Below are 16,994 nucleotides of genomic sequence, written 5' to 3'. Positions count from 1 at the left end.
ATCGCTTGGATAAAAGTTCTCTCTCCCTATTAGTATCGCTTCACCAGTCTGCGGCATTCGACTTGGTTGACCACCTTATTTTTAAATCCAGATTGTCTGAGATAGCTAATTTCTCACCTTTTGCGGTCTCATGGACAATGGGCCTCATTTAGAGTCTGTCGGTCCGGAAACAATGGTGGCGATAAACCCGCCGCCACCATTGTTTCCGGACCGGCAGATGATGAGTTCTGCAGGAGGAAGGTGTCGCTCCCGCCAGGTCTGATCTGGCGGGAGTAACGCCACCCGCCTGCAGACGAAAATGGAAACACCAGCTCCATCATAGACGGAACCAGTGTTTCCATTGTCCCCATCCCCATGGAGTCATATGGGAATGGGGATTTACGGAATTCCGCATCCGGAATTACCGGGTCACCGGGGTTTTAATGTTTCGGCGATTCCGGCAATCACGGAGGCGGTAATTCATTCCAAGTCCGGCAACAACCTGCCGGTTTTTAAAGCTCGGTTACCGCCGGACTTGGAATGAGACCCATGTCTTTCTTGGAGAACAGACAGTCTGCTCAGACATAGCAGAAGCGTCCTCCCATTCTGGTTCTTTTTGGGGTGCCACAGGGGGCTAGTACTTCCCCTAGTATATATAATCTGTTTATGGTACCGTTCTTCCGTAATCTAGAGGCAGAGGGGATTATATTTTCTAATTACGCGGACGACACGCAATGTGTCGTCCCGCTCTCAGGTTGCCACTCATGAGACGAAGCAGAGTTAAACAGAGTATTTAACATAATTGAAACCTGGATGCTTAAGAACTTAGCACTAAATAAAAGCAAAACGGAACTTATGATTATAGGAATTTCTGTTGCCCTCAGCAAGTTGGATAGTAAATTTCAATCCTTCAGGCTTGGATCTGACCAAATTAGTCCTGTCCCAAAGATTCTAGGCGTGACATTAGATCAGTCGTTGTTCATGACACACCATGTCACTAGCGTAATCTCGGCCTCAGCATATTACATCAAAATGCTTCATCACCTCAGACCGCTCATTACAAAGGCAAGTTCAGAAACAATTGCCAGAGCCATCATTGGGGCAAATATAGATTATTGTGTCTCTTAGTAGGTCTAAAAAAAGGAGACACCCAAAGATTACAGATAATGCAGAACAGGGCTGTCAGAATGGTTCTGGGGCTGGCCCGAAGAGACCATGTAAAAGAGGCAAGGCGATCACTTCACTGGCTTCCTGTGGAAGCATGTATCAAGTATAAGATTTTGACAGTTACCTTCAAATGCAGATAGGGCATCATGTCATTCTATCTGCAGAATGTCATTAATGAAAGAATTTATGGCAGAGGGTTGAGATCATCTGGTCAGAACCTTTTGATAAACCCCAGGAGTAGAACCTCAAAGGCCGAGAACAGGGCCTTCCACTTCGCGGCTCCTAAGCTTTGGAATCAGCTCCCTCTCTCATTAAAACTCCAAAGTTCACTGCAGATTTTTAAGAAAGATCTGAAAACATTCCTCTTCGCTTAAATCTATGACCGAGCAGCAATGGCGAGAGCATATTTGAAAATGTTACACTTCGTCTTGTAATCAGTAACAATGTCAGCGCCTTTATGCCCTAGGGTCCACAGCGCGCTATATAAATGTTGTAAAGTAAAGTAAAGTTCCCCCATGGTGGGAAACGTGGTACAGTCAGGTAAGTCCATGTTAAAACGTTCACCTTCAGTTGAAGACTAAGACAATTTCCCGGAGAAAAAGGTTTGCATTTGAGTTAATTTACATACCCATAATGCCTTGCTGTTGTAGCTCAGAACTGGAGGTGAACTAGAGGCAAAAATATCAAAGTCAAATTAAGTGTGTGAGACAGACGCTGCCCACAGGGGTGAAGATGATCAAAAGAGAAAAAAATAGGGAAAGGAATATACCGAGGAGGAGGTTAGAAAAGGGGGAAATCTGGAGAGACTAGGAGTTGGTAGGAAGTTGGCAGCAAGTCGGATTGTACAGTCTAAACATGGAAGCAAGGGCAGATTAATCCAGAGAACCTCGGAAGGGACAGGAATGAAGGTACCTCAAGGTTCAGTATACACTAGTTTAATGGGAACTGGTGCTGCAACACCAGGTGGAGGAGTTGGCCAACACCTCACCCAGCCAAGTTTCCTATGCCCATATCTGGCACTCTGGGATATATCTCACTCAACACCCAGGCCTCCTCTGGTTTGGGAGACAGAGGACTAGGGCCAGTTTACTTTGAAGATTACACCAAGGAAATCACTTTCGAGCCTCAACAACTGAGGTCCAGTAAGGATAAAGGACAACAGAGATTGAGAAAGACAGGGGATGCATCCCTGTCAAACCTGGTATTACCTCTGGCCTTGTGGATCCCAGCAGAAGGCAAGTCACAGACAACAGAAAAACTAAAGACTTTTCCGTTTGAAAAAGAGAATGTTTTTTGTGCACTATTACTTCTCTGGACGGGAACCCCAGTACCACCTGAGACAGAGGGATTTTGAACTTTGAGTTTTGCTCTAATTTTAGTTACCATCTGCAGGACCTTTCTTGATGAGTTTTGTTTCATCCTATATCTGCATCATTTGTTTTTGCCCTTGCACTGTAGAAATTCATTAATACAGCACCTTAAAATGGCACATTCTGTGTTTCTTTGGTTCTTGATCCCCAGGTCCTTTATGATAGTAGCTTGGATCAGAACACAGACTAAATCGGTTTGCTAATGGCTGTGTGCTTGAGAGCAAGTAGCGCGAGGGTGGCAATCCTGTCTCTAGCCATTATTGGTCAAAGTAGCACTAAGCAGCTAGACGCAAGCTGATGGTGGAAACAGCAGACACTTGGTGCCTGGTGGGAGTGAGTGGTTCTCCAGAAACAAGTAACCTCCTTAAAACGTTATTATTATTGGCTGTTTAAAAAAATTGTAGGCAGATAAAAGTAAGGATGACTCTCCCTAGGGGTCTGGACAAGTAAAACTTCATTGGGTGAGACTACCCCTTAGGGGACAAGGACTCCTGTTCCAGTAAGGAACTCCTTCAGCCATTACCCATGATGGTATACACGTGACTATCCAATATTCAAAACAGTATCAAATCCTGAAACTTGGCTGAAGAGAAAGCTAACTTATGCCATTATAAGCAAGCAAGAGAATCTGTCTCTCTACAGAAAAACCTCCAATCAACTACAATGGGGAGGGTGAAGGAGTACACGAACTACAGCAAGTGAGACGAACGCATACGCAGGCAGGGAGGCCCTCTGTAAGCATAACCCCTGAAGGAGGCAGAGCTAAGAGCTGCAGAGCTCCCGACATTCGGAACTGCTCTGAAGGCGGTAAGTGAACGCTGGAGATGCAGCGGGTGCAGATAGTGATAACCTGCGGAAAACTCGGTGGTGGTGTGACCACAAGGACTCTGGTGGCCAGGCTGACCATTCAACAACGCTGACACTACGCTGCTGAGGAATCAACAAACAGTCCAGTTACCCGCAGAGGTACCAAGACGGGGGGGGGGGGGAAGGGAGAGAGAGAAAGAGAGAGAAAGAGAGAGAAAGAGAGAGAAAGAGAGAGAAAGCGAGAGAAAGAGAGAAAGAGAGAGAAAGAGAGAGAAAGAGAGAGAGAGAGAGAGAGAGAGAGAGAGAGATTTCCTGGTCATTTTAGAGGAAAGGGGGATAACAGGAGGCTGCCAGGGACTCATTATGCAAGCAGAAAAACTTGTCCTAGTAAAAATGATGAAACCTTGAAAACAAAGTTGATGAACTTGAACTATAACACTGTGAGAAAGAGAATCAAATAATCGTGAGAGGGAGAGCAGTAAACTTGGGTAACACTACCCTGGGAAGAGGGAAAATACCCTGTTCAAAAAGCACAGAGTGGAATATATCAGAGAAAGAATATTCTGAAGTGAAGGCAAGAGAAGCCAATAGGATAAAAGATACACAAGATAAGTTCAGAAAAAACTGAACTGTAATTACTCAGAAGTCCAATGGCACATAGGAAAAAGTACTTTACAAGATTACCCAGGACCCATTAATCTCGATCAAAGGATACGACAAAGGGCAAGAAGGGAAATATGGAAAGCAAACCTTAAAGAGGAGGAAAAAGCCAAAAGCCTTCTGAGGGAAGAACTGCTACAGAAGGTGACCAGAGACCATCTAAAAATCGCATATTAACTGGAAGTTTAAAGTTAAAGAAGACAAGTGCAAAAAGCAACCATCAGGAGAAGAGAGGCAGTCTACTCACCTTAGCTTGTTCGAATAACGGTAGGGTCAGTTCAAATTAGTTTTGAACGGCAGACTTATTCATTTGGACATTTCCTGACAAGCACCTTAGTTATTTACATAAATGGGGAACAATCACATAGCGATAGGGAAATACAGACACTTTTTGGAAATGTCGTCACCGTGCCCGTGTCCTCCTTCTGACCCGCCACGCTACCCACAGCAGGCCATCTTGAGACTATTAGTGTGGACAGAATGTGAGTTGAACACAAAGCTGAAGACTCTTTGGAGTCACGTGGTTATTTAAGCAGGTGTATCACAAAACAGTGATTGGGCTAAACCCAAGTAAATATCGAGCATGGACTTATTTGCAAGAACACAATGGAGAACAGAAGCAAATACTGCAAAAGTATTTTCCATGTACTTTCTAAAGTGTTCTTTGCATATGGGGACTTTTATACAACAGCTTTGGTCTTTGTTCGCTTGAAGTGTTTCATAGAACGGATCAAAGTTCAACAAGATGCTATCCTCCAGGATAATGATCTTCAGCCAGCTCATCCAATGAGTGGGTGAAATAGCAGCATAAGCAAGGTCCATCAGGCTATTGAGTCCACTCTTTAGTTTTGTGTGTGTCTGCATCATGGCTACAGTAATTCAGTCTTAACCTTAATTCAATAGAAACCAGTGCTAATTGGATTGAAGAACGTATTGTCAGGTCTTCACCAAAAGGCCCGATTTGCATCTCCAAAATCCCACATGCAACTGACCTCTGAAAGTCATCCTGTTAGTATTGCTTATTTGTCTGGCATCCTTGCAACAGATTTTCAATAACATGTAAGAATTATTTATCATTGTGCAGAACATTCCAATGCATTCATCCAGGCAATACATATTCACAAAGCAAACACTATCTTTGTTGAGCAATTTCCATGTTTCCGGACCATCTGCTGAAACCGTTCCAGGCCACATGGATCGGCTGACCTAAGCGGTCCTCCTGCAGCACATAGCAGTCACTGTCAAAATATCATGAGAACACTCTGGCTCCTCATTTAAGAAATAGAGATCCATGAAGAAGCCATGGATGGATTCCAACCTCCACCATGCCAGTACTGCACAAACCAGAGCACCAGGCAAACAATATTCATGAGCCAGACATGTTTCCACCACATTCTGCTGCAATATGTGGTAAATATTTGAAACATGCTGAGCACGTACATCCCGTGTGGGCCAACCACAACAGGAATTCACGCCCAGAACACAGCGTTGTGTAATTTGTGCTGCCATTATCTATTGTGGTTACATTTAGTCATAAGTGTTAACATTTTTAAAGAGTGTGCTGGATTACCGACCCTATTTTGCTCATACCGTCCATCTTCATACTGCCTCTCATTCACAAAACGGTGGACGTGCAGAATAGATAGATGGGAAATGCTCAGCTGCAAACACACTAATTTTTCCAGTTCAACTTAAACTAGAATATAATTAATTTAATTTGCTTTCCTCTCTCACTCCCATAAGTAATGCCATGGCAATAATAAATGTGGTTGGCTTCCAATAAGCTGAAGGCTCCACCTACATTGGTCAAGGTATGCTAATGCACATTAAAGACCAAAACTGTGTGCACAGTTTAGCAACAGGTAAAAACGACCCTTGCTCTGTTCACATGAACTATATTAGCTTGCTTGATGTATCTTTGTTTGGTTCACAGCTTATCATTACATACAGTTTTTCAGTATTACTGATAATGTTCCTATTCTTGTTAGTTGTTCAGCCATAAAATGTTAAATAAAAACAAATGAACGTGACTATAATGCTGCTCAGCCTACCAATAAGCAGTATTCTTTGTCAGCTCCCAGCTCTTAAGTCGCTGGCTTTGATCCGTTCTTTATTGGGTTTCTATTAACATTTGCTGCAGAGGAAGCTTCCCTACCAAGCCGTTTTAGGGAGTTCTTTGCAGTCAGTTTTTTATACTTTCACCACCACCCCGCCTTCTTGAGAAGTGGGCTCTTTGTTTCACTTCCTGCATGCACAGCCCTTCGATTATTGGGTTTAGGGCTCGTTTCCCCAGGCCTGTGAGCTGTGTTGCCATCCTGAGGTAACTGAGCCGCCATGGCTTGGAGACCTCCATCTACTTTGCCACATGTGTGTTGCCTTGCTTGTTTCTGTTACCTCCCTCGAAGTTGCTTGAGTCAGCAAATGTCCGCCATGATATTAATCAGTGCATTTCGCAGGGCAGGCCCACGACGCAACAGAGGACTGCATTCATTCAGAGGACATGTCTGTCAAAGTCTCTCTCTTCGGGGCCTTACGTTCTTTTGGGTTTTCCCAGTAACATCAGGTGAGTGGCCAGGCAGCTATTTTGAGTAAGGTGTGTTGTTCACCCTCTCTTTGTGGGCGTGCTGGGTCTCATTTTCAATCACAAGACTTCAGTGTCATTTTGTCTTTTCTAGGTAGTTGATGACATTTTGAGTCTATGGGCCTCATTACGAGCCCGGCAGTAACCGTGCCGGAAAAACCGGCAGGCTACCGCCGGACCCGTATTACCACTCCGCCTCCGTGATTCCCGGAATCACTGGGGCATTACGACCCCGGTGACCCGGTAATTCCAGAGGCGGAATTCTACGAGTCCCCATTCCCATCGAGTCTCATAGGACTCCATGGGGATGGGGACAATGGAAACACTGGTTCTGTCTATGACGGAGCCGGTGTTTCCATGTCCGCCTGCAGGCGGATGGTGTTAAACCCGCCAGGTCAGACCTGGCGGGAGTGACACCTCCCGCCTGCAGGACTCTGAATCAGCCGGTCCGGAAACAACGGTGGCAGTGGTTTTACCGCCACCGTTTTTTCCGGACCTGCAGGGTCATAATGAGGCCCTATGTTTTGTGATTCAATTAATTTGTTTTATTCAGAGGCTGAAAGGAAAAACTGACAATGGGGAAAATCGATATGTAAAGGAGAGCAAGATCAAGTAAAGAGGTGAGTGACATAGGTTTTGTGGTATTGCCTTCTGGTTGCCCACATCCACCAGCTGCAGCAGTCTTTGGTTTCATACTTTTTCCAAGGACATTGCTAGTGTGTAAATGGGAGACTTATTTTAGAAGATGCGGAGTGAAAGTAACTCGCCCCTCTGGGCTGATGAGGACACATTGGGGGGCGAGCTGGATAATGACCTTATAAACTATACTAACAGGAAGAATAAACTATGAGCCGATACTTCAGAATAATGTCTACAGTGTTCTTCAACCAAGTAATTTACTACATTTATGTTTCAACAGTGACGAGAAGGTAAAAAAGACTGTTTCTGATAGGGGGTGGGGGGGCTGCATAAATGAGACGCACAGCCACTCCACCCCAAGAAGTAATAATAGCTATCCTCATAGGCACAGTACCAGCGAAGTGCAAGATCCAGTATGTGTTATGTTATGTTAAAAGGTTCTTATACCGCGCACTGTCGCCACCTGCATGGTCCCTTTTATGCTCAGAATAGTTTTTGATAAATTATTCTTTTGGCTTGGTCGTAGTTTTTCCTCCAATCTAGTTCAAGTTTCCGGTTCGTTTTTTTCATTGTATTGAGGTGGGGCTTAAACCATGTAGCCACTTCTTTCTTTCATGATGGGATGATGGGCTTTTCCTGAGAGATGCTGTCTATTGTTTCAGTGATTAATATCTGGATTTGGTCTGCTTTTTTGTCTAAATCTGTTCCATCCACGGTTGTGCTCCATGGTTTTGAGAGTCCAGTTGTTTTTCTAAGTTACTGCTTTTGATGGTATTCCAGTTTCTTTTCCATATTGGGGGGAATTATCTGGGCTGTCTGGATGCTTTAGATGGCAGTTTGATCACGTGTGTCCTTCTATGTGTGTTGCTCCTTTCACCACGTGGCGTAGTTTAATTGTCTGGAGCTGCTTAATTAGTGATTTCTGTGAGTTTGCGTTCTCTTCTTCATAACATTTATGTGAGGCCCCTGAGGATTATAAGGTTATCGTGTTTGATGGCCAGGTTTGAGATGGCTCCTATGAAGGAGTCTACGAAGGTAGCACCGTAGGGTCCATGGTCTATAGAGGAGTATGAATGTGAGGTTTGTTTTTGGATCCACAGTCACGAGAAGGACTAGGGATTCACACTTTCTGATGTTCAGCAGGTCAGCTGTTTCTATTTTCAGGAGTTCTTTGCAGGCTACTGCAAGTCCTCTTCCTCCTCTTCATCTTCCTTTTCTGTTTGCCTGTGCGCATTTGAAGTTGTCGGGTAGACAGCTGTGTAGTGTGTGTTAGGTAAGATTCTCACAGAAATGGTAAATCTTCCTGACCTGGGTCAACCCCAGAACTTTTTGCTTTACTAGTGGGATATTTTCCCTTAATACCTTTGTCAGTGGCAACCTTTTTCCACACTCACAGAATCTTTTACTCTTTTCATGGGTGTCATTTCTTTGACTCTCCATAGTGTCTTTTTAAAGTTATCCTCTTTAACAACTTATTGGCAATAAGTGCCTGTTGTTGCTGGGTTGCCCTAGGGGCACCCCTTTTAACTTGCTTTTGCTAACTTTGAGAGAACTACAGTTGCCAAGGGTAGAAAGGATCTTTGAATCCCTTTTAAATTTTATTTTGTGAAACAAGTCCACCCCACCGTATGAGGAGTGCTGGGGAGATACAATGTATCCCCTTTCACACTAAAACTGTAACCATTCTGTTACAGGGACAAGCTCACCTTCAATGGCTGGTGGCAGTGATGCCTTGTATTAATTTGGTGCACCTTTACTGCGGGCTGTGTTCACAGCTGCAGTACAGTCACCTAAGGGTGATCATTTTACCAAAATGGCCCTGGTCTTCTTTTTTGCCATTTTAGTGTTTCTTGTCCTTTCTTGTTCCTTTGTATGATTTTTAACTTTGGCGGGAGTCCTCTGGACTCCCCGTCCAGGCTCCAGTCGGTCTCTGAGGGCAGGAAGTGAGGGAAGAGTCCAAAACTCCACAGCTCTTAGTCTTCCTCCTTGCCTGAATATGGACGAATCCCAGTGGGGGGCTGGCTGTCCTGATTGGACAACCAGACCACCGTTTCTTGTAAAATGCAGGGATAAAATGCAGAAGTTGTGCTGTAGTTCCTGTTAAATACTGCAAACCTGGAAGCTGAAGACAAGTCGACCACTGGAACCAAAACCGAAGAGCATGATGAAGGAAAAGTGGAGGAAACTATTTCCAGCGACCAGAGAACCTGCACCTGCTGTGTAACCAGTGCCTGTGTCGCCCTTCCTTCCAATCTACCCGTGGACTCCGAAAACGACGACCCTGACCCAGTGCCTAGTGAGATGCACTAGACTCAAGACCACCTGAAATTTGAGCCATCCCACGCGTTACTGCGACCTTGCGTTGCTGCAATACTCCAATACCCTGGGACCTCAATCCACTGTGCGATGCATGGTCTTCTGAATTCCAAATCTCGCTGAAACTTCGTGGGTATCCTGGTGGATCTCCAGAGACATGAATCGAGTCAGAAAAGTCCCCTCAACAGAGTGCTGACCCTTTGTAACGATGAGAATTCAACCAAGATGTTCTGCCTTCTTCTGTGCTCCTTGAAAAGGCGCCAAAGCCACAGAACCGCATTCAGCCATGAGGAAAACCTTGACTAGACCCTTCTTCATCGATACCTCCTGCAAAGTTCCTTCTGTCACCACAACAAGGAATCCACCGACCGGGTATTTGGCTGCAGACCCTGAAGTCCTCCGGATGCAAAATGTTCAATGCTGAGCTACTGTGTTGGCTTGGGTATGTACTTACCTTAAGTCTGTTCGGATTTGTGTAGCTGTGGGGCGTTTTCTGTGATGGGGAGGCCTCTCACCCAGTGCACCCAGTCCCACTGATAGAATCCTGCTTGGGTGACTTCTGTGAAGCCCCTGAACCCTCTTCTAACTCAGAAGTAAAGTAGTCAGCTGTTTTCCCAGTTTTCCTAAGGAGCTCAAACCTTTCCTACTTAAGAACCTATCCTGACACTGCCTGTTGGACACTAGATCCTAGTGGTGACTCCTTCTGCCACTGAGAACACTCATGCTCCAAGAATAAGGAGAAGCCTTTTAAGGGATTTGCCCTTTTGCCTAGAAAAGAAAAGGAATGTTTAAAAGTTACTTACTTGTAAAATAATTGGTTGGTAACTAACTAAGAGTGAACAGTCACAAAAGTTCTTACCTTGGATGTGTGATGCACTATTCCTAAAAGTATGGTTAACATCTTTCTTTCCTTAGAAACTGTTTTGCCACGCTAATAGAAAGTAGATATTAAGGTATAATACTCACCTGTGATTAGGTTGTGCTTCTTCCCAAAAGTAATATCTTGATTTCACCAGATTATTCCTGCAGGGTAATTGTAGGAGTGTCCTCCAACTGTTGGTATCATCAGATTAGTCCTGTTAGGATAATTGTATGAGTGTCCCCCACTGGGTCTTGCTTCCCCTGACTTGCTGTTAGCCTGTCCAGAAGAAGTCTTTATTAGGTTGTTGCAAACCTAGAATAACTTTGAGTCATTCAGTAAAGTGGAACATTAGGGTTTACTTTCCCTGTGCTATCTAACCCAGAGTCTCTTGGTTCTAACTGTCCCTTATAAGTCCTACATCAGTCACTTGTAAAGTTGGGAAAGATCTAACATGGTCTCCTTGTGAGATTAAAAAAGTATGTGTTTTACTTGCCTTGAGTTAGCTGTGTGCCATCCAAAATTAAGTTAGAGTTACTGCTTATCTCAATCTGTGTTTCACTGATCACAAAAGCACCTGTAATTGAATATTACATCCTTAGGTTTTACTCACCTAGTATAACTGTCATCACAAAAGTAGTTATAGGTTTTTATGGCACCTGGAGTAAGTGTTCCACTCTTCACAAAAAGTATATTGTCCAGTTGACTGATTATGTGATTTGTACCGAGAGTCACTGTACAACTGGTAGGGTCTACTGCCCTTGTATTACTGAACGTACTTGTGAAAGTACCCATTGGTTGTTACTCCCCAAGAATAGGTGTGACCTATACCGAATGTGTATGAAAAGGTTTTGATTTCCTTAGAACTACTGTTAGGTGTTCCAAATAAGGTTTATACTTTGGTCTGAACCTTCAAGTATAGTGTTTTTTTATAATTTCGATTACATATAATGTGTGATAGTACTTATTTACCCCTAGGATTTATCTGGGCCTACCTGTATTTAAATAAATCATTTATGTTTACAATACATAGTGCTTCAGTGTTTCTTTGGACCATTTGTATTACAATTTCATTTATACTGATTCTACATCCCTCTCTCCCACCTAAGATAAGCCTGGCTGCTCCATCTACATTACCATGAACTCAAGTGGTACAGCCTTATACTAAGAGTGGAGTCTTGTACTGCATCAGTTGACTTAAAAAAAAACTGTCCTGACAGTTTGACTTTGTAGTGGTCATCTAACCAGATTTCTGTGACGAATAGGATGTCGATTCCACCTTCGTAGAGTAGATCATAGATCTCTGTAGCATGCTTGGACATTGATCTTGCATCAATTAGATTGCAGTGTATTTCTTTCTTTAGAGTACCCTTTTTTGTTCGTGATTTCGTCTTGCTAGCGAGTTTCCTCATTATTCTCAGGATGTGGGGTGTGTTCAGTAGGGTCTGTTTCGTCATTGAATAGATCGGCTAGGTTTTATAGTGGTTACTCTTCTGCATCTCGTTGCCGTTGCTCTAGGTCCCCTTGAGTTTTGGTGATGTATGGAGTGAAGTGAAGGTGTCGTTTTTCCCCCCTTCTCCTTCTGGATGTTTCTGCTCTTTCTTCAGGACCTGCTATCTTGCTGGTGTGTCTAGCATTATAGGTGGTCGTAAGTTGCTCTGGTGAGTTGTCTGTCACGAGGTATAAAGATTTTTGTCTTGTTTTAGAGTGTGTTCCATTTTCTGTCACACATATGGGTGTGTGTTCAGTTGCTGCGTCAGTTTGTTGGCGTTGTGGCATGCTGCGGTTCCATTTTGTTTTTCTTTCTCCAGGTTTTCTCTTGCATCATCCTTTTCTGTGGCATGGAATATTCTGGTTCCTTAAAATCTTCTAGTTTATGGAGTTTGTTGGGCTTGTTGTTGTCTTTTGCTTTTTCTGTTTGATTAGTTTGTCCCGGTTTGTGGTTTTTGTGGTCTGTGGGCAGGGGGCATGGTTGAGGGGAGTAGGGGCTCTTTGGGTCCAATAGCTAGTAGACTGGGTTGAGGGGGAGGTCCAAAAGGGGCAGACATGGGGGTGGTTTCTCAGCGCACACTTTAGGTGTCCTTACCCTTTGTGCCCACATAACACTATGGAGACCGTTGGAATACACTAGCTTCTATCACCATAAATGGATCCCTATTTATTTGGGGCTCATAAGGCCTGATGCAGGATGGCCTTGAATGTTGGGTGTAGGCTACTGAATTTCGTACATTTTCTAAAAGGCGATATGATCCTAATTTAGACCAGTTACAAATTTGGCTAATTTGGAGATTACAAGGCTGCGAAATAGAATAATCTTAAGACTCTGTGCCTTGCTTTAAAATCTCAATTTACTCCTGTTTTGGGTAGAAAATCACTATTTTATTAAAGACACAGTGGAATATATCCCTCTCTACTCTGCCAACCATTTCACTTGTTCGATTTTTATGTATCTTGATTGACTCGATCCTTTTGGTGGCCCTGTTGGCGTTACCATCTACCAGTTGGAGGACCAAGTTTAACTTTTGATCTCTAGTTTGCTTCTTCTGAGGATCTAACATCTCTTGAGTTGAATGGGGCAGATTGCTAGGGCCTTGCATCTAATGTGCATTCCAGAATGTATTTGTTTGTTGTATGTTTTGGTTATGAAATGTCTTTGTGACTGTTGCTTGGTGTGAAAGATTAATACAATTCTCTGTCTTTCTTGAAAAAAAATACACAATTCGCTGCTTATTTCGAGGGACATTTGCATTTTCATGCGTAAATTGTGATGCATGTTTTGGTTACTGACTGCTTGGCGCTCACACCTGATACAAAGTGTGTGTGCTGTTCACAGAGTCAGGAGGGTTGAGGACCATGAAGAGGCTAGTGTAGACCTTAATGACTCCAGCTTGATGAAGCTTTAATGAACATTAACAAACGATTTATATTAATTTGGGTGTAAAGGTTTGTGCTTCGGCCAATCACCATACAAAGCATCAACAGGCCTCGGAGGCAGTCCCATTTGTGGGTGCCTTTTAGGATTTACAGAGTCTGTGAGGACAGGGATAGGCTGGATGTTGGGGGCATAGGACATTGATATAGGACAAAACATAACAGCAATGGCATACATAAATGAGATATATAATTAGGCTGCGGGCTGCAAGCAGTTACATTATCTAATTTTTATATCCAGTACAAGCATGGCAGAAAGGTTGGAGGGTAAGGCTGAAGGTACAGGTTTCACCTTTGTGCCAGTAATGATGGGCCAGTAAAGTAAAGGACTTGGGGGGCTAGGGAAAGTGTGAGGATCCTGAGGGCATCCTCACTTTTTCCCCGAACTCCTCCACTCAGGCGGCCAGCGCTTTTGGATCCAGACCCTGGGGGTGGATATGCAAGGGAGGATCACCTGGGTGCAGGTAACTTGGGGAATGGGCTGTGAACGTCCTTAGGTGAGACACGGTGTCCCCCTTTCCCTTTCACAATGAGCCCACTATCCCCAAAGCCTTTGTGGAATATTGTCAACCCATTTCCCTTATCCTCCTCTCAATCGGTTCCCCAGAAACAACATCTTAGTACTGGGATGAGGAAGAGACCAGCTATGAGGACACATCCTCATTTCATGAACACACACATACATTAGAGACGAAACAGAGATAAAAAGGTTTTGTTTATTAAATCAGACAATTTCAAACACCACTCTGGTACTGAGACGAGGGGGACGACTGTGGAGGCACATCAGAGAAACAACCAGGCATGTCTGCATAATGGAGTTCTCCAGTCAGGCAAGAGAACTTAAGGACCCACACCTGAACTATATGAACATGCCCGACATTCAGAAGGGAGAGGAACGAGCTGGAATAAAGGAAACTGGAGACCCAGAAGGCTGGAGCAGTGCTGCGCAGGTGAAGAGGACACTGTAGCTGTGGTCGTCTGTGCGAGGGTCCAGAGTTCCTGCAATCTGCCATAGCGGGTCTGGTGGGGAGAATCAATGAAGCTCCCAGTGACCGCCGCCGCTGAGAGAAGTCAGGAAAGCGGGCGCTACGTGCGGTACAGACAGCGAGAGGAAGTCGGAGTTGGGAGAAGACAGGGAAGAAGTGGAAGCCTGGAGAAGCCTGTTGCAAATGACGCCAGGAGGAATAACGCTGCTGTATGCCACCGGTGAGCGTCAAGCGAATATACACTCTGACCGGTGTGCTCTGGCAACGTTGAACAGAGTCCTTTGCAGCTGCCAAGTGAAAAGCAACATTAAAAAGTACTGTTGGATGCCGGCACCAATATTATTAAAATATTGAATGAAGTGCAACAGAGTGAAAGCACTTATGAATTCCGAACAGAGTAAAAATGAATGTCAAGCACTGGGAAAGTATGGAAAGCAATGGTGAATAATGCAGAGTTAAAAGCATTGAATATAATTGTGAACGCTGCACAAAGCTAGTGGAATGCTCATGAATGGAGCGAAAGTAAAGTGGTGAATGAAATAAGAGTCAAGAAGTACATTGTGTGAAACAAGGGAAACGAGTAAAAGCAAAGCCAGGAAAGTACTAAGGAGGTACAAAGTAAAAATAGAAGAGTAGCCCAAAGTCCAGAGGGGGGCAGGCTTAATAAACAGAGTGAAATGTGTTGGTAAGAACTGGGGAAATACAACAGAGAACAATAAAGTGTATGGTGGCTAAAGCAGCCACGGGACAGCGTCTGAAGCCTATGTCAATGAGGAATCAACCAAGTATCACTGCCATATGGAACCAGTGGCTAAATGTTGCGTGACCTGCAATGCGTGGACCGTGTGGTCCGAAAACTGCGCCTAGACCGAGTGCCCAATATGTGAAAAGAAAATGAATGTATATTTGAAGTCAAGTTCATGATTTGTTACAACTTTAAGAAACTGAGATTAAAGAAACCAAACTGTGTTGATTCCTGAAAAGCCAAAGAAAGCATATTTGAAGTATAGCTTACATGTTGCTACATTTCTTTTAACAAGGAAACTGAAGATAAGAAGCAGGTTTGTATTCTGTTTGATAGCTGACTGAAGGGGTCCCAGGGGATTGTGTCTATTTTTGAAAGTTGGAAGTTTGAACTGTTGGGGGAAGGAAACCACAAATTTGGAGTGGTCCCAAGGAACTTCGTTAATTTGGAAGCAAGAAGGTTTGAACTCATGGGGAAGGGAATCCCAATACTTTGAGAACGACTTTGAACTTGGGCAAGGTGAAGCTGATCCTAATCTAAGAGCGAGAAGCACTGAACTTTTATTTTTTAACACTATTCTTTTGAGACTGGCATCCCTACACATTGATTACAATTAGTTGTGAGGGGGCAGATATAGGTTTTGGACACAGTCAGAGACTTAAGTTGGGTATCCTGACACAGACTATCTTCAGGTTTCTTCCTGTAGGGAAATCCCACCTTAGCATAGGGCAAGTTAGGCCTTACTCCACCCTGCCTTTTAAGTTAAATAAACATATGTTGAGCAAAAATGTGAATCTGTCGTCTGTCTTGCTTCATGATGCCTTCACAGGTGGCAGTGTAGGTGTTTGTGGGGAAGAGGTGGACTATTAACAGAGTGGAGAGTCCAAGCAGGACAGCAGAGAAAGATGTGGAGGGCTAGGCCATGGATGAATTTCAAAAGGAGCACCTGATGCTTCAGCAGGTACACCTCAAATATCTATTACTCCACCTGGTGACATTGGGCCAGGTCTTACTTCCTAACAAAAGTGGACCTCCATTTACAACAGTCAGACAAAGAAATGTAAATGTGTTCCGTGTATAGGCTGTTCCATTTAGTATCACATCAAGTCTTTCAAACTCTGAAATTCAAAAGAGGCAATGAATGTTCATCAATAAATGTACTTTCATTTACCTGTAATCTTATGAGACTCTTGAAAAGTACAGGAATAAGTTGGCACTTGCGATAATCTACCAAAACAACTAGTCCCAGATCCCGAACGTCCTTCCTAGAAAGAAAAAAGAAAAAACAATGATTTCCACTACGGATTTATATTGTAATTTGTGCTTCATATATTTCTTTACATGCAAAAACAAAGCACCTGAAATGCACATTAGTGGGAAAAGGCATGGTCAAGATGTCACAGACTCTAGAAATATTAATGTCCAAAAGACTGATTTGGCACATAATTTGCTCGACTGATTCAAAGATTGGGAGACTTTAGAGGCAGGACACACAGTGAGGGAGGTAGTGGGAAACCTAGAGAGGAACACGTAAAGACCTTGACCTCATGTCATCCTATGGATCTGGGCGCTTGTGTAAGGACAGCATAGCATGAGACCAACTACAGAGCCAACCATCAAAATCCAGTACAGACTTGAGATCCGGGTGGCGGACTCCCCACCGTATTTTAGCTGCACAAGAAGATTAGCAGAGAGTAAGACTTGCTATGGACTGAAAAGGCAGGGTTGTGGGAGACCTTTTTCTTTCAACATTTTATGCTTGATTTGGAAAACTTACCACCTACCCTCGTAAATGCACATTTGATTTGGTTACGTTACAGCGTTTGGGAATGTGGAAGGCCCAGCCCTAACGATACCTGTAAGAACTTTTACTTTGGACCTTTTAAACCTTTCAGTGAGATCCTTACACACAATTTGGCACACAACCATCCTTTGTTGGAATTCTAAAAAAGGT

The 16,994-nt window shown here is 43.8% G+C and overlaps 1 protein-coding gene across 4 annotated transcripts in view; it reads right to left on the bottom strand.

Annotated features, from left to right (window-relative positions):
- The window catches only part of PLEKHG4B (pleckstrin homology and RhoGEF domain containing G4B), a 646,071-nt gene that overhangs the window by 302,334 nt on the left and 326,743 nt on the right, over window positions 1–16,994 (bottom strand). For all 4 annotated transcript variants that reach the window (XM_069620594.1, XM_069620595.1, XM_069620596.1 and 1 more), the window contains one exon: window positions 16,212–16,305. In XM_069620594.1, the coding sequence (XP_069476695.1) occupies window positions 16,212–16,305 (94 nt within the window). The remainder of the gene's footprint in view (window positions 1–16,211; window positions 16,306–16,994) is intronic.

The sequence above is a fragment of the Ambystoma mexicanum genome, chromosome 5q (assembly GCF_040938575.1).
Source record: "Ambystoma mexicanum isolate Mex_15411 chromosome 5q, UKY_AmexF1_1, whole genome shotgun sequence".
NCBI lineage: Eukaryota > Metazoa > Chordata > Amphibia > Caudata > Ambystomatidae > Ambystoma > Ambystoma mexicanum.
Note: the sequence above shows the minus strand (reverse complement) of the source record. Positions and strands in the feature narration are given on the sequence as shown.